The 21,598-nt window shown below is 38.3% G+C and overlaps 1 protein-coding gene and 2 pseudogenes across 13 annotated transcripts in view; 1 reads left to right on the top strand and 2 right to left on the bottom strand.

Moving 5' to 3' along the window:
* The window catches only part of CECR2 (CECR2 histone acetyl-lysine reader), a 164,918-nt gene that overhangs the window by 104,582 nt on the left and 38,738 nt on the right, over window positions 1-21,598 (bottom strand). Inside the window, exons 2-3 of one of the 11 annotated variants that reach the window (XM_081127118.1) lie at window positions 17,371-17,392; window positions 8,381-8,435 (exon numbers count right to left, since the gene is read on the bottom strand). The exons of 7 other annotated variants lie outside the window; for them this stretch is intronic. In XM_081127118.1, the coding sequence (XP_080983244.1) occupies window positions 8,381-8,435; window positions 17,371-17,387 (72 nt within the window). In that variant the 5' untranslated portion in view covers window positions 17,388-17,392. 3 more of the 11 variants (XM_081127116.1, XM_081127114.1, XM_081127115.1) reach the window with 3 other exon arrangements.
* LOC308553546 (histone H3.3A pseudogene) lies at window positions 2,975-3,402 on the top strand (annotated as a pseudogene). The gene has a single exon. The product of its transcript is annotated as a histone H3.3A pseudogene (transcript).
* LOC308552152 (large ribosomal subunit protein eL6 pseudogene) overlaps window positions 15,922-21,598 on the bottom strand; it is a 43,992-nt pseudogene continuing 38,315 nt past the window's right edge. Inside the window, exons 2-3 of the transcript XR_014000668.1 lie at window positions 17,371-17,392; window positions 15,922-17,263 (exon numbers count right to left, since the gene is read on the bottom strand). The product of XR_014000668.1 is annotated as a large ribosomal subunit protein eL6 pseudogene (transcript). The remainder of the gene's footprint in view (window positions 17,264-17,370; window positions 17,393-21,598) is intronic.

Genomic DNA, 21,598 nt, shown 5'->3' with positions numbered 1-21,598 from the left:
TATGTACAGGGTGATTACTATTCCAATAAACTGAAATTTAAAATAAAAGATTGAAGTAGCAGTAACTGGATGAAAGGCAGCCCCTTTAACATTTGTTCCTAGAGTCCAGCAACTCCCAGCAGTTGGCTGGAGACTAAGCTGGATGATCCTGGGGAGCTCCAACAAAGGGAAGAAACAGACATGAGTCCTCAGGGCCCCTCTCCAGACATCACATGAAACAACTTGATAAATGATTGCTCTGTCAGGGTAAGAGATGGAGACGTCTGGGAGCAGAGGAAGGAATGTATCTAATTTAGAAGGCCAAGGTGGGGGAGGGGCAGAGGACAGGGAGGCAGAATGGCAGACAGGAGCAAGACCACCTTATAACACCAACAACCAAAGAACCTAGAAGCAAACACCACAAAACCCAACAGATTCTGTAATAATACAAGTAATTAGAGTACAAGAGACTTCTCACAGTCCATTTCCTCCCAAGTCACTAGCATTCAAGGGTGGAAGTTTTCACCTTCCATACCCGTTTTCTAACCTCAAGTCCAAGCTTTAAAAGACACTGCTCTAGTGTTACTTCATTCATTTGGGATGACATGAAATACAAACTCCATTCCCCAAACCCCTGCCCATGCCTGAAGGATGTTGATTCAGAACTGAAAGCCAGAAGCACCAGAGCCCAAAGTTTAGCTCAATCCAAGGAAACATTAATTACCCTAAAAACAAAAACAAGAGTTCACATCTGGGGCCCAGCATAAATTCTCCTCTTTCCGCTCCTCTAGAGTGTATGCATAGCTATTTATACCACCTCTTCCTGACAGCGACTTGATACTAGTCCCATGGGACTTCCCTGTTTGGGGAAAACTCAGTGGGGACAAACTCAGTCAACACTGAGAAGTAGGAGGCAGAAAAAGCATCTCAATTTTGAGAAGAGGGTTGTTGGAATTAGTAGTGGTAAAAATACAGGTTTTCCAAAATCAGTTGCCCAAAGAGTAATTCATTCAAAAGGAATATTAATTATTCAAAAGGGACACAGCCTAAGCATCTGATGAAAGATCATTAAGCAAGTTTACTAAAATGCATGTCAGCCCCGCCGGGCGTGGCTCAGTGGTTGAGCGTCAACCTAGGATCCAGGTGATCAGGGTTCGATTCCCGGTCAGGGCACATGCCCGGGTTGCGGGCTCGATCCCCAGTCAGGGGCATGCAGGAGGCAGCCACTCAATGACTCTCTCATCATTGATATTTCTATCTCTCTCTCCCTCTCCCTTCCTCTCTCTGAAATCAATAGGTATATTTAAAAAAATAAAAAATAAAATGCATGTCAAAGGCAGGGACAAACAAGCAGCATGTAAAGAAGTCTTGACAAAGTCTTCCTTAAGCCACCCCAATTTTTTTAAAAAAAAATATGTTTTTATTGATTTCAGAGAGAGGAATGATGAGGGGGAGGAAGAAACAGCCATGATAAGAGGATCATCCATCAGCTGCCTCCCTCACACCCCCCACTGGGGTTCAAGCCCAAAACCCGGCCATGAGCCCTGATCAGGAATCGAACTGTAACATTCTGGTTCATGGGTCAACACTCAACCACTGAGCCACACCGGCCGGGCAAGCCAACCCAATTTTTAATGTGATAAACTGGAAACAGGTAATGTGTAAATACTGTATACTGTATTATTATATATAAAACTTATTGTATTAAAACCTTTTCTAAAGGCCAAATTCAGCTTTGACTGTACTTAAGCATAATTAAAATTAACAGCAAATTGTATTCCAAGAAAGTGAAGTAGTTAGGAAATTTGTCTTTTCTGGTGTCCAGTACCTAACTTTGGAGGATTACTTCCATTCATATTGTATGGCCCCAAATCTAATTTATTACTATACTGTATTTCAGAACATCTGACATACTAATTAAAGGTCAGAGAGAAACAGTACTGTATGAGGACAGGACAACCACTGAGAAAATAACAATTTAAGTGGATTAAGTTGGAGGGTCTTGCTCTATTGTTTTTAAAGAAGGATGTTTTATTTTCTTTTTAAAATATATCTTCATTGATTTCAGGGGGGGGGGGAGAGAGAGGAGGGAGGGAGGGAGGGAGGGAGGGAGGGAGGGAGGGAGGGAGGGAGGGAGGGAGGGAGGGAGGAGGAACATTAATAATGAATCCTCATTGATCAGCTGCCTCCTGCATGCCCCTGACTGGGGATCAAGCCCGCCAACTCTTCATGTGCCCTGACTGGGAATCGAACTGAGATCTCCTGGATCCTAGGTTTATGCTCAACTGCTGAACCACGCCTGGCTGAGCGGGTCCTGCCCTATTAAGTTTAATTTTTCTTGGGGTTAAAAGGAGATCCAGTGAGTCTATTCTAGGCTAAATGTATTTATGGCCCGCTCAGAATTTTCACTGGATTAAAGAAAAATAGAAGTTCTGTGACCAATCTCACTTGCTAATTCCCCCCCAAATCAGCCTTCATAGGCTACACAGATCTAAAGGAGTACTAGGGCTTCCTAAATTTAGAGATGAGAGAAAAGGCACCGCACCATGAATCTTACTTTGAGACAATTCACAAAAATATAGTCTTGCAACTATACATAACCCTATCTCCAAATTCTACCTTGCCTTATAATCCTGCTTCCACAGTCTGGTTCTTATAAACAGTAAATTCCTGTTTGTGGGCTGTCTACTTCAATCACATAATTTGAAAATATTTTTAGGTCAACTAGTAAAAGTTTTATCTGATACATAAAGAGACTGCAAACTGGTGGCACGCAGAAATATCTGTTTTGGTCTGTAGTTTTGTTTTTATTGTTTTTGTTTAACTGGTTGTGTGATTATTTTTTTTAAAATCTAGGAGAGTCTACATAAAAATCTGGACATCTCACTTCTCTTAAAAAATAAGAGATCTAGGTGTTCACAGCCACAGTTGCTCTGTAACACCTGCACTGCCTCCAGCTCCCAGAGCTCCATCCAAAGGAGAAGGGGGTAAGAGGTCTCTATACCATGGCTCACACAAAGCGGACTGCCCGCAAATCGACCGGTGGTAAAGCACTGAGGAAGCAACTGGCTACCAAAGCCGCTCGCAAGAGTGCGCCCTCTAATGGAGGGGTGAAGAAACCTAATCATTACAGGCCTGGTACCGCAGCACTGCGTGAAATTAGACGTTATCAGAAGTCCATTGAACTTGATTCGCAAACTCCCCTTCCAGTGTCTGGTACAAGAAATTGCTCAGGACTTCAAAACAGATCTGCGTTTCCAGAGTGCAGCTATTGGTGCTTTGAAGGAGGCAAGTTAGGCCTATCTGGTTGGCCTTTTTGAAAACACCAACCTGTGTGCTATCCATGCCAAACATGTAACAATTATGCCAAAATACATCCAGCATGCTGCGAACGTGGAGAATGTGCTTAAGAATCCACTATGATGGGAAACATTTCATTCTTTTAAAAATTTTTTCTCTTCTTCCTGTTATTGGTAGTTCTGAACATTAGATTTTTTCCCATGGGGTTAAAAGGTATCTAAGTATATGGTTGCAAGTTGAAAATAGGGGACAGAAATCAGGTATTGGCAGTTTTTCCATTTTCATTCGTGTGTGAATTTTTTTAATATAAATGTGGGGACATATAAGCATTAATGCAAGTCAAAATGTTTCAGTGAACAAGTTTCAGCAGTTCAACTTTATAACAATATAAATAAACCTGTTAAATTTTTCTGGACAATGCCAGCATTTGGATTTTTTTTAAAACAAGTAAATTTCTTATTGATGGCAACTAAATGGTGTTTGTACCATTTTTATCATACAGTAGATTCCATCCATTCACTATACTTTTCTGAGTTGTCCTACACGCAAGTACATGTTTTAATGCTGTCTGTCTTCTGTGCTGTTCCTGTAAGTTTGCTATTAAAATACATTAAACTATAAAAAAAGAGAGAGAGAGATCTAGCCCGGCCAGGCGTGGCTCAGCAGTTGAGCATTGACCTAGGAACCAGGAGATCTCAGTTCGATTCCTGGTCAGGGCAGATGCCCGGGTTTCAGGTTCAATCCCCAGTCAGGGGCATGCAGGAGGCAGCTGATCAATGACTACTCTCTCATCATTGTTTCTGTCTCTCCTTCTCCCTTCCTCTCTCTCTGAAATTAATAAAGATATATTTAAAAAAGAGATCTGATTCTGATTCATGGTTCTTCATGAAAAGATTCAGCTAGAGCTACTGAGTAGGGCTGCCCCCATTTAGAATGGACATGTATCCTTGGTCTAACCAACTGTACATCAGGCCCATCCCCTCATTAAATTACTTGTCTGGCCCTGTAGGTATCTGAGTTTTCTATAACTTCATTTAGTGCTCATTTAGCCTGTACTTGGCCAATGTCCAGTAAGTATTCTTTTCCAAGTTAAATATTCATGGTTCTTCTCCCACTCCCCCACCAGGTCCAGATATTGCTCATCTCCTCTTCAAGTCCCCCTTGACTTGATTGACACTATCCTTTCACCTGTACCATCCATGATTTAACACAATATTCTCTGACGAGTTAAGAAGATAGGGCTAACATTGCCTTTATTTTGAAAAGTAGTAGGTAAAGGATCTCATGACCCTTAATAGCTACAAAAGGAACTGCTAAAGAATATACAGACGGAACATAAGCAAACCAGGAAGGCAAGAAACAGTGACAGCTTGGCTAGCTAGCAAGAGTTCTGATCCATGGTTGAGTATTTATTTCTAGGCTGCTGGAAAAGGAATAAAAGGTGACACCATAATGGGTTAATGTCCACAAAGCAAGGTTAGCCTCGTGTTTGACCCTTAAAAATGTCTACTGCCACCATTTAAAGCAGTGTTTCCTTAGAGGACAGGCATCAGAACTCCAGAACCTAATCCTAAATCATACTCTCTGGGCTGAGGTTTCTGCAGTTAGATTTTAAACAAGCAATCTAGTGGTTCTAAAACATCCTCAAGTTTGAAAAATAACTAAATTCTATTATAGCTGCCTAGAAGGGTGGCTGAAGACTTAGAGCTTACACACAGTACTCCTCTGGACCCTTCAGCCTCTCCCAAGCTGACTTATATGGCCCCTCCTCTGCCATTCCCCACTCACCTTGAATATACCTTGACTACTAAATCAATAATCACTCCAAGTTTAACCATATGTAAGAGTTCTCCCAACAGAAGTAAAGGGTCTTTTCATTTCTTATCCTCCTGGATAGTAGAGTGCTTGGCACATAGCAGACACTTCAACTTCAGTGCCTTATTTAAAGACTGTATAATGAGATGGTCTGACTAAACAATCTCTAATGATCTAATATTCTAGCATCTGTTTTATGCAGTAGACAAGTGTTTTTCAACCTGTTTTGCATCGTCACCCCCTTAAGGAACCTTTTTAGATCTTTCCCCCTAATCATCCCAAACTATGAAATTTTAGTGTCATAGACTTGACTTGGGGTGCTGAATACACAATACAATATACAGATGATGTATTACAGAACCGTACCCCTGAAAATGATAATTTTACTACCCAATGTCATCCCAATAAATTCAATTTAGAAAACAAATTTTAGTATCCTAGATATATAATGTATCAGTTTATATATTGTGGCCTTTTAGAGGGCCACAAACCACTGTAATAGCTAAGGATTTTTTTTTCACCCCCCACACACAAAAAACAATTTTCACTCCCTTTGGGACAATATAACCCGCTTGAGAACAAATTCAACAGTTTGGATATTTAACAGTAAGAATAAAATGACAGGAAGAATGCCAGTTTAGTGCCTAACTACAGTTACTTTAACTTCTTTGACCAAATCAACACATGACTAGAATTTATATGTATTGCTGACAAAGTATAAAATACCTTCATCAGTTCCACACATTAACTTTCCCAAACTGGGTATTGCACTAATAGTATTCCTATTAAAATCTATTGACTATTATTGAAACAAATTACATATGAAAAGTGTTTCTAAAGATTTTTTAGATACAGCAATACTAGGACTTCACACACACACTGACTTTGACTAGTGTGTACTATCACTTGGATCAGTTCAAAGAATTAACCCTCCAGTTTGCTAGTGACATGTGTTCCACCCTCCAAAACAGTGCAGCATTTGGGCAATCAGAAGTACCTGGAAAACCCCATACAGGTATGTCACATTGACTAGTATCACCCAAGCACTTGTCTGACATCTAGGTCTATGAAAGCTGTAATAAAAAAATACAGATAAAAACAAGTGTTGAGCCCTGCCAGGCGTGGCTCAGCGGTTAAGCATCAACCTAGGATCTAGGAGATCGTGGTTGATTCCCGGGTCAGGGCACATACCTGGGTTGCGGGCTCGATCCCCAGTCTGGGGCATGTAGGAGGCAACCAATCAATGACGATTCTCTCATCACTGATGTTTCTCTCTCTCTCCCTTCCCCTCTCTGAAATCAATAAAGATATATTTAAACAAACAAATGAACAAACAAAAAACAACTGTTGGTGAGGATATGAAGAGGTTGGAACCATCATACACTGCTGGTGGGAACAGAAAATGGTACAACCACTTCAGAAAAGTCTGAAAATTTTCTCTTCAAGAGAAATGAAAAACTTATGTCTGCACAAAAACTTATATATGAACGTTCATAGTGGCCTTATTCATAACAAAGTGGAAACAACCACATCAACTAATGAATAAGCAAAATGTGGTATTATTCATTAAATGGAGTATTATTTGGCAATCAAGAAAAGAAGTACTAATACCTGCACACATGGATGGACCGTAAGAACATTATGCTAAGTGAAAGAAGACAATTATAAAAGGCCATATTTTGTATGATTCCATTTACAGGAAATATCCAGAACAGACAAATCTGGAGAAAGTAGTTTAGTGGTTTCCAGACAAGGGAAAAGGAGAGCAGAGTACAGGGTGACTGCCAAAAGGTTTGAGGTTTCTTTTAGGGGTGATAAAAAATGTTCTAAAATTGATTGTGGTGATGGTTGCACAGCTCTATGAATATACTAACACCACTGAATTGTATACTTAAAATGGGTAAATTGTATGGGCTGCGAATATCTCAATAAATTGTTACTGGGGGGGGGGTCAGAGTCGTCTTTTTTTTTTTTTTTTTTAAATGATCAAATTTAATTTATTGAATTAAGGTTGAACAGTAGTACACAAAATCCAAGTTCTGAAGGCAATTACAACCAGACTGCTCGGCCAGGAGTTGCTCAGCAGTTGAGCATCGACTTATGATCTAGGAGATCAAAGTTTGATTCCCCATCAGGTCACATGCCTGGGTTGTGGGCTCGATCCCCAGCAGGGGGCGTGCAAGAGGCAGCAGATCAATGACTCTTATCATTGATGTTTCTCTCTCTCTTCCTTGCCCTCCCTCTCTCTGAAATCAACTACACACACACACACAAAACAAACCAAACAAACAAAACCAGAATGACTATTCTTGGTTTTGGGGGGCAGATTAATCAAAGAACTTATATGCAAATATTCCTAACCCATGGACATAGACAATAGCTCCGGGAAAACCTGGGGAGGGGGAGGGAGTAAGGAAGAGGGAATCTTTGGGGGCAAAGTGGGACATATGTAATACTTTCAACAATAAAAATCTACATACAAATAATTTTATGCTTCAGATGGAATGGATTACTCTTAGAGATGAACAAATTCACGCAAAAGTTAGGATGTTTTGGAAGATGTTCTAGACCATAAATTTACGGAGAACAGGAAACACGTCTTTTTCATAATTTCAGTGTCAGGCACTATGCTTGATGCTTTACGTATATACTATTTATAATCCTCCCAACAACCTCTCAAGGTAGGCATTACTGTCTTCCTTTGAAATAACTCAAAACTAAATATCCTCAAGACCAGAAGAGAACAGTTCAATTAATTAATCTAAGCTTCAGTTTCCTGAGCTGTGAAAAAGATAATGCAACCTGATGAAAGTTGATGTGGGCACCAAGTGAAATACGGTGTGTTAAAAGCCTAATATTAAACTTACTTAAATTTCTGTGTCTTTTACTGCAGCTTTAGCAAAAACAGACGCACCATTCAAAAAGCTAGCCAAATGTGTATAAATGATTATGATTAATCCTCAAAGGTCATCAATACTGTTACATTCACCAGGGTTCTCTTTAAGCTGCTGTGACTACTTAATCACGCAACATGAGCAACAAACTATGAAAACGGAGCATTTACAAATAGAGATTACTGTATTGGTCAAATAAACTAACATAGCATGTATTTTATGATGTGCATTACCACAATTTTGCTAAATAATTAAATATAAATAGTGGGCAGTGATAGTCTATAAGTATTATGACTTACACAAGCAAAGTAATTATTTCCCAGGTCACCTGAGAGCCCAGCCAGTACTGAGCTGTTTTTAAAACCAGCAAAAACACTGCAGTGGCAACTCACAGGAATGATGCAATCTTGCACTTCTTCCCATTGGATGTTTTCAAAGAAGCCTTGGCTGAAAGTTGAGAAACAAGTCAGACTACACAAAATACAATTTAGGCTTAGGGTGGAACAATTCTTTCCCCAGCATTAAAATCTGACAGGCAACCTAACCTTGAGAGAAAGCTGTTAGGAGAGGAAAGAAAATCAATCCCAGCCTAAGAGACAGGAGCGGGTGGGGGTGGGAGAGAGGTAGGGGGTAGGGAGTGGTGGTGGAGGGTGGTGTGTTAGGGATAGAGGAGGGGGAGGGTTAGAGATAATTGAGTGTAATGAACTACAAGGGCTGATGAAAGATAAATTGGCTGATGGAACATCCTGGAGAATTAGGGTATAAAATAAGAGTGACAGATGGATCGACAGCCAAAGGACATGTGGGAAGAAAGGCAGAGATAGGGTACAGAAAGGTAGGACCACTCTAGTAGATGCACATCTGCAATGTTTATCAGGAACCTGTGGTTCACTATTTTGCCAAATAAATGTGAACACAGATTATGTGGATTTATCATACAGCACCATACTGGGTAGTCTGACCAGTTTACTAGCCCAACCTGTGAAAGACATAATACAGATAAAATGGCAAAGAACATAGCAGTATCTCGGTAGTTAGTTGTCTGACATGAAGTGAACAGCCAGAAACAATCTTAGAAAAAACTAGCACAAGAAGCCACTCTCAAACCTAAGGGTGGAGCTAATAAAGTTAGGGGTAAAGACATACACAGATCAATACAAATAAAATGAATCATTGTGCTGAAGTGCAGTGCAGGCATAGGGTGCACAATTACTGGGAAGGACATCATAGACTACATATTGTGTGAGTGTGGGCGTATGGGAGCAGATGTGACTGGAAGGGGCATGAGAAAAGTTTCTGGAGGAATGAAAGTTATCTGTATTTTGTTTGGGGTGGTGGTTACAAAGGTGTTTGTAGTGGTTAAACCTCAACAGTATACTTAAAATCTGTGCACTTTTCTGTATGCAAATTATACTTCAATAAAGGCTTTTTTAAAAAAAAAATCTTTATTGATTTCAGAGAGAGAAAAGGAGAGGGAGAGAGACAGAAACATCAATGATGAGAGAGTCACTGATCGAGCCCGCAACCTGGGCATGTGCCCTGACCAGGAATCGAACCCCAATCACCTGGATCCCAGGTCGATGCTCAACCACTGAGCCATGCCCGGCCGGGAAAAGCCTATTTTTTAAAAAAGACTGGAAAGTATAATACATTCCATTAAGATTTCTTCTCAAAATGGGTAAATTAAAAGTTTAGGCCATCAAGTGGTAAATAGTGGTAACTCTGCAATATATAGAAATCTCCGCTTCCCAGAAGTTCTGCCTCCAAGGTAATTCCAAAGAGCCACAATTTTACCTCACCTTAAGCACAGATTGTAGCAAATGACATTCTGCATCCTGGCATTTCCCCCCCTTACTTTCTGCAAAACTGGAGCAGTGACTTCATCAATATTACTTTCACTAACTACACCTTAAGTTGCTATAATATTTTTTTCCTTTCACAGAACTAAAAAAAATTGCCTAAGAAGCAAGTACAGTATAGAAAATTTCCCATTTTATAAGGCAAAACTGACCCTCAAAGAAAACAATACCAGTCAATGGTTGCTAGTGTGGACCCTGAGAAAGAAGACATCTTCTAAGAAGGGCTTCTAATGGTTAACTGGGCTCAAATTTAAAAAACAAAGCCTAGCAGCCATTTCTACACAGGGGCCTCTCACACTGCACTTCAGGGAGAAGCCTGTACCACACAGTGTTTCTGCCATTTGCATCAGCCCTTATAAAAGAGTTCCTGGAATCCTATTTCAACCCATAGGACTGACACATTCACATTCAATCTAAGCTGCCCAATTCAGTTTCTTCACCAACCAGTCAAGAACAGCTCCCTTTTGACCAATTAGCACAGTGCCGTTTGGACTAATCAAACTTCGATGATCTGGAGTCTTCATTTGCATGAGGACAGACCAATCAGGGACCAGGGCCAGGGACTTCTGATATGTAAGTCAGCTCCCTCTGAGAGGGCACTTTCCCTTTCCACGGAAGACACTTCCACTCAAGACTGCCTTTCCAGCAGACCTTGTTGGAGCAGAGCATAGCTGTCTAGTCAGGGAGGGGCCTGGCCCCAGGGCATCCTAACAGCTGTGCTGTTTTTCACAGCAGTGCTGTATCACAAGTGAGCTGTCTACATAGAATAAAGTTTCCTTCTTCACCTCATCCTAAACTGGGGAATCCTGCTGCTGTTGAATTGACATCAACCACCTTCAGTTAACACCAGGCCTATATTTAAATTTTTCTAAATGCTATTTCTACTAAAATACATACAACAGAAACTTGTTGAATAAATGTAATAAAGCCCACTGAAAATTAAGTGTCTTCAAGAATTAGCAAGAGTAAAATATTCAATAAACTGCTAGCTATATGATAAGGCTATTTTAAATTCTTTTTAAAAATATTTTTAATTGATTTTTTGGGAGAGACACACATCGATTTGTTGTTCCACTTATTTATATATTCACTGGCTGACTCTTGGATGTGCCCTGAGAGGGGATCGAACCCGCAAACTTGGCGTATCAGGACAATGCTCTAACCTACTGAGATACCCAGTCAGGGCTATTTTAAATTCTTAAAAGATTAAGAATTTCTTTTGTGAGAGAACACATCTGTCAACAATGTCAATGTGACATGTGTATCAAGAGACTTTAAAAAGATTAAGTATGGCACTTTTAGGAATTTAACACATGGGAATAATCATAAATGTGCACATTTGATATCCACTGGTACTTTATTTCATTTAAAAAAAAAAAAAAGGGCAAAGCACTGAAACAATTGAAAGGTCCAAACTAGAGGCAGTTTAGATTTAGAGCCTAAACTCTTAACATACTATATTGGCTCTACCCATTTTATCATTCAGAGCATGAATAAGAAGAAGGAATTTACCAATATTTGACAGCAAGGAAACAAACAAAAAAAGTTAAGTGACAATAAAGGTCTAGGAAGAAAAAACAATTAAAATGATTATATATTCCATCTTCTTAACCCACAAATTTAAAAATTCTAAGCTCAGTATTAGTAATCATTAGTAGTCATATATACAAGGTGGGGCAAAAGTAGGTTTACAGTTCGTATGGAAAATAATACAATAATTAATAAGTAATAATACAAGATTAAACTGTTTCACATACAACTGTAAACCTATTTTGCCCCACCCTGTATATATAAATCACTATTTTTTTGTTTAGCTTACCCTTAACTCTGTAGCTGCCTAGGTTCAAATACTTTATATGAAATCGATCACTATTAAGGGAACTATATTCAAATGTATTTCAGTAAACACTCAGTTCCCTTAGCCCTAACTGCTGGCTTTGTAATTTCACCATTTCAACTTCTCCAACACAGAATGGGAAAGGTTGGAAACATTAAAAGAAATCTTAAAATCAATTTCTTCCCAGAAATCATCAAAGAGATAGATGATTGATTGAAAGATAAAAAGCTTCAAATTATTTGCAGAATAAAGCAAGGACTACTTATATAAACGGAAATTGCTAAGACTAGCATTTTCAAACTCCAAATTCTGACTCACTTATAAACACCCACCACCCTATATTTCAGGAAAATATGCTACAAAGAAGGCCTAAAGTAAAAGTAGTAACTGTTAATCCACCATGGCCCAGACTCAGATTTTTCAGACTGTTATACACTTTATGACATCTCATTTTATCCTTACATCTGGTGTACATTTCAACTGTTAAAAGGTATAGTAATTTAAATGAACTATAATAGAACAGTACACTCAGGTACCACTCGACTGAAAACAGAGTTGACTAAATTATCTTATATTAAGACCCACAAGTATCAATAGAGATATTAATTCTTCAGTTGTGCAGAAACAATTTGTAAAAGAGTATTCACTGATAGGATTAATGTAGAAGCTGTGGTGCATGCTAATGGACTGTAGACACTGAAGGGGTATCTAATAAATTTGAAGGAAAATAAAAATTTATTTTCCTATTAAAAGTAAATAAATTTTACATATAAAAATTTATACTAGGCAATGTAGATGGCCTGTACTAAAATTCTGAATGTTCACATATCTGTTTTCATATTGTTTAAGCCATTTATTAGTGCTATTTTCTGGTGTTATCACTAAGGCTAACCCACATCACCTCTGCTTTTGGCTTGAGGTAAATTATATATGGAATAATATATTAATTTGTAAATTATCTATTAAATAAAAAGTCAAAATACTCTGACATAATCACAACTGAATACAGTACTGGACCTCCAAACTGCATTCATAAAATGGCAGATATATATCAAAAATAGTAAGATATACTTTCCCACCATTCAGTTAATGTCATTAGCAAGCCGAACAGTTCTAATACATGCACTCTACCAATCCAGCCACAAAGTACATTACAATAAAAATCTCTATGTATGCTTAGATTTTCTGGAAAACAAAATGCTAGATTTTTCAGATTTTTACTACACTTGGATGTATATAGGTCAGTTTCCAAGAGTTCAGTTCAGGTGCATCTCACCACTAAATTACCTTATTTCCACTGCAGCTCCAGATATTATTTCATACATGGTACAAAATGATATTATTATCGGTACACAAGCACATTTGGGAGAGAAGGCAAGAAAATCTGACTCTTATAATATACAAACATTTCACTTCCCCTCTCTCTACTTCATAAAGGAAGGAATGATTTCAGATACAGTATAGTACCTCAGTTTTGTGATTTGCATCCTTTTATATGGAATGATTTCTTTTTAGTTATAGATTTATTACTTTTTTTGAGAGAAAGGGGAGGGAGAGAGATAGAGAAGATTTGTTGTTCCACTTGTCTATGCACTCACTGGTTGATTTTTTTATGCGCCCTGACCGGGGAATGAACCCGCAACCTTGGTGTATTGGGATGACGGTATAACCAACTGAGCTACCTGGTCAGGGCCTGGAATTACTTCTTCAGGTGAATTAAAATTTTATCTTGACTGCCTTGAGTTTCACACCACCATGAAATAACTGGAGAAACCTAGAATTTTGTAAAACTGGGGATTGTAAATTATTACCCTGGAATGATTCAGAAAATGTCTTGAGTGTTTTCCTGGAGGAACATATAAAATATAAAACTATGGGTCAGAGCTCTATACCCAAAATGCCAGTCATGTACCAGTTTACATCTGGATAACTCTGTAAGTTGTAAAACTGTTTATATGAAATCTACAGCAGAAAGCAGTTCACTTAATGTTCTTACATCAGCATTATAGTGAAAAAACAGGGCCAAAAAGGCAGAACATTGAATCAAGAAGGGAAGAAAATCATACTCAAGTCAATAACTTGGACCAGAAGCCAAATGTCTGATAATAAGGTTCAATAGTGAAAATAAAATACCCCTCATTTACTTATTCATTTATTCTAATACATAGGAACACACTGCCGGGCACTGTAGGCACTAATACAAATGGCTTCTAAGTGAATTAAGTCACCACCTTACACACATTTCTACCCTCCATATGAGATAGTTTAATAAAAAAACGTTTTCATATTCTGTTTAGGCAATTCTCACTTTATATCCCATACCTCAGGAATTAATCATTGGTTGCAAATAGATACCTTAAACATATAGGCATGCCCCAATATGCATATCACCAAGAAAGGCTAAAAGTAAATTACATACAGACTCTGGCCTGTACTAGTTAATATCCATTCCAACTCCTCACCCCAATATTTTTCTCTCATCTAAACAGCATGTGAAAATATGAGTTAGAATATTATAAGAATAACTTTGCACCTGCTCAAATTAATTTTTTAAGTATATCATTTGCAAACTAAGATAATTCATAATCAGTAACAAAGTGCTTGCAATACACTTCAAAACTCAGTCATCGTGAAGAAACTCTGTCTTCCTGGAGATTTAGAGTGATTCTAGAATCCATCTTCCAAATGCACCTGAAGTTTGGACTGGTTTCAAACCACACATCTAACTTATAGAATCGTCCGTAAAGGAGAGTATGTCCAAAATGTCAGACTGAAAAACAAATGAAAAACTGGACTTAAGATCCTGCAACAAAGATGGTCCTCTGACACAAAACATTTTGTTTCTCCCACTGCTCAGATCCACAGATCTGAACAATGCTAAAGAAGTAAGCAAGCTAAGCCACTGTAGGAATAGTGAGCATGATTAAATGGGGCAATCACAGCCAAGATAGACCAATATGTTAAGGAAATGCTGAAGAACAAGTCTAAGCAACGTATCATCAAATAATAGGTTACTATGGCCTCAAAAGTGACCCTAGATCTTTAAGGGTATTTGCCTGGAGACAAATCTTGCAGAGGAATAAATAAGTCACACCCTCTGATGCTGTGACTACACAAATTATCCCTGTTTTCCTTCACACTCTAGCTTCCAAGGTCAGAACAATAAACTTGCTCCCCACAAGAACAATTTTCTGATTCCTATCTCTTTATGGGAGGCCCACAATCATCAGAGACATCCTTCATTTAAAACCAGCCTCACAACTAACTACAGGCTCTGCAAAAGATCTAAGGCTCTGCAAAAGGTTTATTTCCAACAAGGTCAAAGAAAGATTTGTGTGCCCCAATAGGGTGTGGAGGCTGAGGTCAGGCACGCTTCACCTCAGAGAGGGGTGTCACATATTTCCTGAAGAAAATTGTAACAGTGGCTAATCAAATGTCAGACTGCCGCCTATCTGCAAAAACAGAACATCCTCCTCACAAGACAGAATGCAGATGCACAAACTGATACGCTTAAACTCATACTGCCACAAGAAGGGCGGGGGGGGGGGACAGCTCTAGATGTCTCTTGAGAAGATGGCAAAATTCCACCCTCCCCTTCCTCAAGGAAGCCTACCACCTACCTGTCTCCATATAAAGGCACAACACACCACTAATGAAGATTCAAATCACTTCAGGAATCTTTCATAGCCATACTGAGGGACTTCCAGACACAATTTCCCCAACCTCAGAAGTCCTAATTTACCTTTAGCAGAGCCTCTAGAAAAAGGTTCTCCACATTCTTCTCTGACCCCAAAGCAGTATCTTTCTATCAGTTACCTTTGTTGAAGGTAGGAAGGAGTTTAAATACTCTTCATATCCCTCCCCAAATGTGAAAATTAGCAAGTGCTACAGAATTTTGAACTGAAGCCAAAGGCTTCTTTAAGCTCTAAGCATGGGAGCTAAGACAAACCCAGGCCTGCCTTATGCACACTCACAAAAAAACAAAAGTAGCTAAAGAGTATGGGAGGTAGGACAGGGAATTTAAAAAACGGAAAGGAAAGCTAGGAACAGAAAATAAAGTGTAGCTATAAGAAAATAATAGAATGACTTTATTAATTGGACTTAATTACACATTATTAAGACTCAATGGTGATAATTCCTATTACCTTATTTTGAGGAACCAGACTGAATAAATAGAAATTACCCTTCCCCAATCATTTCTAGTTATATTAAAAATAAATAACACCAGAACTGCAGCCACAGCTATGGATCTTTTATTTGGCATGTAAAATAAATGAGGCAAGTTATTGGAATTTTAGCCATGACAAAAAAAAAATCACTTAAAAAAACAAACTGGTACATAACCTTAAGCACAAAACTTCACTATGAATTTTATCATGTACACACACATAGAAAGATGTCATCTGAGCACTGTTAGTTTCTGTAAGATTAAGAAACACCTAGATGTCCACTAGGCAAGTGGTTAAATAAGCAATGGCATAGCCATATCTGATTATAATGATAGTATAGATCTGCATATTAACATGAAAAATGTTCATGTTACTTTAAAAGGAAATAAAACATGTTATAATGACACCACATATTTTAAAATTGTGTCTGCATATATACATAAATCTATATAGGCTCAAAATAACTAAATACCCATTTTCTTATTTTTTATCTCAATCATTTTTTTTAACATATCAGGTGTTTAATTAGGTTCTTTGTAAGAGATTCAGAACACCAGTTTGTGAGGATACATCCCATTTATGAAAGCCACCACAGAGTGGAGATAGCACTGGGGCTGAGGAACTGCTTTGAATTTTGGTAGAATTTGCAAGTCCATGGCTTTCTGATCAACTTTTGTGCTGCTCTGTAATCTTGTATTTCTTTTTCTGTGTCGAATATCTCAATGTCTGATGTCTGGGCTTGCACAGCTTCTTCTTATTGAAGTAATCATCCATGAGATATTTGGGGATTTTTCCACCACTGATATCAATTTTGGTGGAGTTGGCGATGACAAATTTCTGGTATGTTCTACACAGAGGAACTCAATTAAGGGACAGAGGTCCAGTCACAAGTAGCAAGCAACTGCTCAGATGCTTCAGGCGAACCACCCTCTTCCCTCAGTGGTACTCAGTGAGGGTGATCAGAATCGTCCCAGGAGTGATATTGGCCCATAGTTTAACATGCTAACTGAAGGGTTTTTTTTTTGCCATGGCTGAGTAGCTTTCAAGACACATCTTCAGGTCTCATAATATCTAGGCATTTTGCGAGGTTTGACCACTTGGGTACCACCATTCTTGTCACCACCAACTGGTTTTGTGACAGTAGCAAGAACTTTCTCCTTTTTCTGGTTCGATTCTGGAATTAGCTGTTGAATACTTCCTCTTGTACATGGCCTTTTGGGAATACACAGCTGATCAGGAATATCTGCCAATTTCTCTGACTTGGACAGAGTTTTGGCTGCATTGGGGATTTCCGTTCTTAGTCATCTTGACCTTGAGGTCATCCTTCTTAACCTTGCCACCACCATTAGCCTTCTTGGCTTTAGGTTTCCTCTCCTTAGTATCCAGCTTCTCAGCTTTTACACTCACCATCTTGCAAGATGGGAAAGAGCTACAATCAAATTTTTTTTTTTTTTAGAGAAAAAGCATTGTTTTAAATTTTGACATTTACTTAAGTTTTCTTTTTTTCTAATACTCACCAGAGGATGTTTTTCATTGATTCTAGAGAGAGGAAGGGAGAGGGAGAAAGAGAGAGAAACATTGATGTGAGAGCGAAACATCCATCGGTTGCCTCCCATATGCACCCCAACCAGGGATCAAACCCGCAACCTAGGTATGTGTCCTGACTGGAAATCAAACCCACGACCCTTTAATGCATAGGACAACACTTCAACCAACTGAGCCACACCAGCCAGGGCTTAAGTTTTCTTTTTGATCAAAAAATAAAAAACGGTAACCAAAGCGCCAATGGTCTGGATTTTTCTAGATAAATGGAAAAAGTCATTTATTAGGACCTACCTAAACCAAGTCTTCATTTCCTCGTATCCTGTCTCTAATATTTCCAAGTCTGACAATTACTTTCAGCAAAACCCAGCTTTTACATCCTACGTCCATTACATCGTATTCTTATTCTCAGGGGAGGCCCAGGTAGAGCTCTCACACTGGATTGAACAGCAGGAACTGATGGACTCATTCCAAAGTGCTAAGATACCATCTGCAGCCTTCTGTTAACTCTCTTCATGTCTTATGTCCTAATCCCAATTCTTTTTATATACCCATTGCTCAAGTAATCAAGATTTGCCCTCCAGGTGTCTCTTTCCATAGGACTGGTAGAAATATAATATTAATTCTCCAATAATACAATAAAGCAATGCCTTCTCCTTATTCTTCTAACCCCAAGATATTACTGTGTCTAGTGCTAAACCTACGGAAGGTACTAAAAAGGTAAAAAACATGGTCGTGGATCACAAAGGATTTAACTGATAAACAGAACTCATAAATAGAAAACAATGAGAAAAAAGATTAAGACTTTGCCTACTATTAACTGCTAAGCTTGGCTCTCTTGGTCCTAATCCCAATTCAGCCAGCTGCTTATTGTATGACCTTGGGCAACCATCTCACCTGTAAAACTACGAATTAAACTTAAATGATCTCAAACATCCTTTCCACATCTCACCTTCTATTGTTCTAGGAACAATAGATCAGGGAAAGGAAAGATAAAGGAGAGCTTCCAACATGTTAGGAATTACCTATGAGTGGACAACAAGGAAGATTAAAAAATAAGTGAATCTAGTAAGGAGGGGGAAAAAAATCACCAGTCACTACGAAGCCTGTTCTTATACAAGCAGGGTGATCAGAAAGTAAATGAAAGAGAAGTATACTCTCCTCCTTTCCATTATAGAAGTCCTGAAGAGGGTTAATATGTAAACAAATCTATTGTCAGTAGAGAGGAGCAGTGACTTAGAAAAGTAAAAAATATCAAATTCAGTATTTACTGAATGTCTACTATAGTTGTTCTTTACTAGGCACAGTTAAGAATACAAATATGCAGACTGAGAAAAAAAGGTAGGGGGAAGAACTCATTGACACAGATGTGGTGATTGTGGGGGGGGGTGGAGGTAGAAGAGGGTATAGGCAGAATAAATGGTGATGGAAAAAAATAAAATAGAGCAGTAGTACTGGTTTTTAAAAAAAGAATAAAAATATGCATAAACACAGTCCCTGCTTTTAAGGAAGTTTATTTCATTCATTCCTTCAGTAAATATTTATTGAGCACCTACTATATACGTGGACAATTTCAGGTACTGGGGATTCAAGAGTGAATGGATCCCTGCTCCATGAAACTTACAGTGTGTGGATGTGGGGAGGTACAAACACAATAAATAACTGCAGAAAAAGAAAATTGAAGAGTTGTGGGGTACTACTTTAAACTGGGTGGTCATGAATACAGAATGTTAACAATTTTTGAAGCTGGGTGATGGGAATTCACTGTATTATTCTACTTCATTTTAAATTTGTAAAACAAGCCATATAGATAGATAGGATAATCATGGAAGGTTTCACTGAAATTACATCAAGCTGAGATTTGACAGCTAGGAACCGGGCATGTACCCCCATGACTTTTAGACAGAGGAAATAGCTGGTACAAAAGCCGTAAGGAGGTCAGAGCCTTTATGAGAAAAAAAGCTGATGAGGCCAAAACATGAGCTAGGAAGCGAATGGTACATGGTAAGGCCATGAAAGCATAACGATTTTTTGTGGGGACCCTATTAACCATGTTAACAAATTTACAATTTATTCTGAATGCAAGAAGTCACTGGAGGGTTTTAAGCAAGAATGAGAATACAGGAAGATACTTGTATTTGTGTGTTTTTTTAATTACAAAGTTAGGTGAGAAATTAGGTAACCCAAAATATATTTATGTTTAGTAATGGGATGAATTTATATTTTGGAGGTATCTTTATCCCCTAAGTCACTTTATTTGAGCTGAAACTAAAGTTAGTTTCTAATTCCAAGCACATCAACCCAAGGATACTTAATTCAATATCTGGAAAGGTGGCTCAGAAGCATCCTGGATGAGAAAGAAATTAGTGTAGAATTAAAAATTCTGTTACAGCCCTGGGTGGGTAGGGTAGCTCAACTGGTTAGAGCCTCGTCCCAATACACCAAGGTTGCAGGTTTGATCTCTGTCAGAAACAACAACAAACTGATGTTTCTCTCTCTCTCAAATCAATAAAATAAATTTTTTGAAATAAAAATTCTGTTACAGATATACAACAAAAATTCTGAGCAAACAAATGTGGGCTAGAATTTCAGGACTTTAAAGAAGAATGGCATTCTGGCTACTATGACAACTGTCACATACTATGACAACTGAGGCTTAGGAGAAATAAATAACTTGAATCACACAGATAGTAAGAGAAAGAACAAGGCAACTGGGATGCGAAGTGTACTCTCTTAACTTCTTGTCCAATGTTCTTTCCAAAGCATAAAAAAAAAAAAAAAGAGCTAACATAAAAAGAATTTAGAATCCATAGAGACAGAAAGCAGACTAGTGGTTGTCAAAGGCTAGATGCAGAGTTGAAATGCAGAGTAAAAATGTCTTGGAACTAGACAAATAGTTGCAAAACATACTGAATTTACTAATTGCCATTAAATTGTACACTTGTTTTTTTCTATTTTATTTTATTTTTAAACATGTTTTTATTCATTTCAGGGAGGGGGGGAGAGAAACATCAATGATGACAGAGAGTTATTGATCAGCTGCCCCCTGTGAACCCCCTACTTGGGATGGAGCCCACAACCAATCGACCCTTGACCTCCTGGTTCACAGGTCAACGCTCAACCACTGAGCCATTCCAGCCAGGCAATCATTAGTTTATGTTATGTAAATTTTACCTAAATTTTAAAAATGAACTTGAAAAAAAAGTTTAGAAGTGATTACCAACAGCTGATGACAAGATTATGTAAGTCACTAAAGTACAGTTTTAGAAATCCATGTTCTAATCAAAACTCAAAGTTGGATTTAGACCAGGGTTTCTTAAGTTCCACAGTATTGACGTCTTGAGCCAGATGATTGTTCTGTTCTGGGGAGCTGCCCTATGCATTGTAGGATATTTGGCAATATCCCTGGTCTCTACCAACTGGATTATAGTAGCCCTCTGTCCCAGTCCCAACCAAACATGTCTCCAGACACTGCCAAGTCCTCTCAGGGGCAAATCACCCCTGCTGAGAACCACTGCTAACAAATGCCTGACTTTTCTGTATCTTAATTTCCTAAACCATCAGGTTTGCCCATCTATAAAATGAAAGGCTGAAATAAGGTTATCTTATTCAAGGTCTTTTCAAATTCTGAAATTCTAGCCCATATTTTTTGTTCATCATCTATGATTTATAATCCATTCAGTGTAGCCTTCTCTTCTACCAACCTTACTCTGTGTCTCACCAGGCTGCTGCAAGGGTATAGTGAAATAACCAAGGAAATGCTTTTACACTGAAATCTTCTCAAAGACAGTAAAGCTGTCTATGAAGAGGGTTCATCTCAAATTCCTATCCAAAAGAAGTGTTGGTATAAACCGCTTTCCCATTAAGACCTCAAGAACACTGTTAATAAAGGAATACTCAAGTTTGTTAATAAAGGAATACTCAAGTTGTTTAAGAACCAATTTTTGAACCTGTATCTTTGTTTTCTTTGTACTTACTATGCTTCTTAAATAAGATACAGCACCTCTCTTGAAACTGATGGAAACATCTTCTTTATCTCACCAGTATTTCAATGGATTTTAGGCTTCTCCATTTTCACATGAGAATACCCAGGCATATTGGGGAGTAAAGGGTTAATTTAACTAGTTCTATGTAGGTTTAATGAATTATAAGCAACTTCATTTAATCATTAAGTAGTACATTGGGTTATTTCTGTGGCTGATT

Source organism: Miniopterus schreibersii (assembly GCF_964146895.1).
Source record: "Miniopterus schreibersii genome assembly, chromosome: 2".
Classification (NCBI taxonomy): domain Eukaryota; kingdom Metazoa; phylum Chordata; class Mammalia; order Chiroptera; family Miniopteridae; genus Miniopterus; species Miniopterus schreibersii.
Note: the sequence above shows the minus strand (reverse complement) of the source record. Positions and strands in the feature narration are given on the sequence as shown.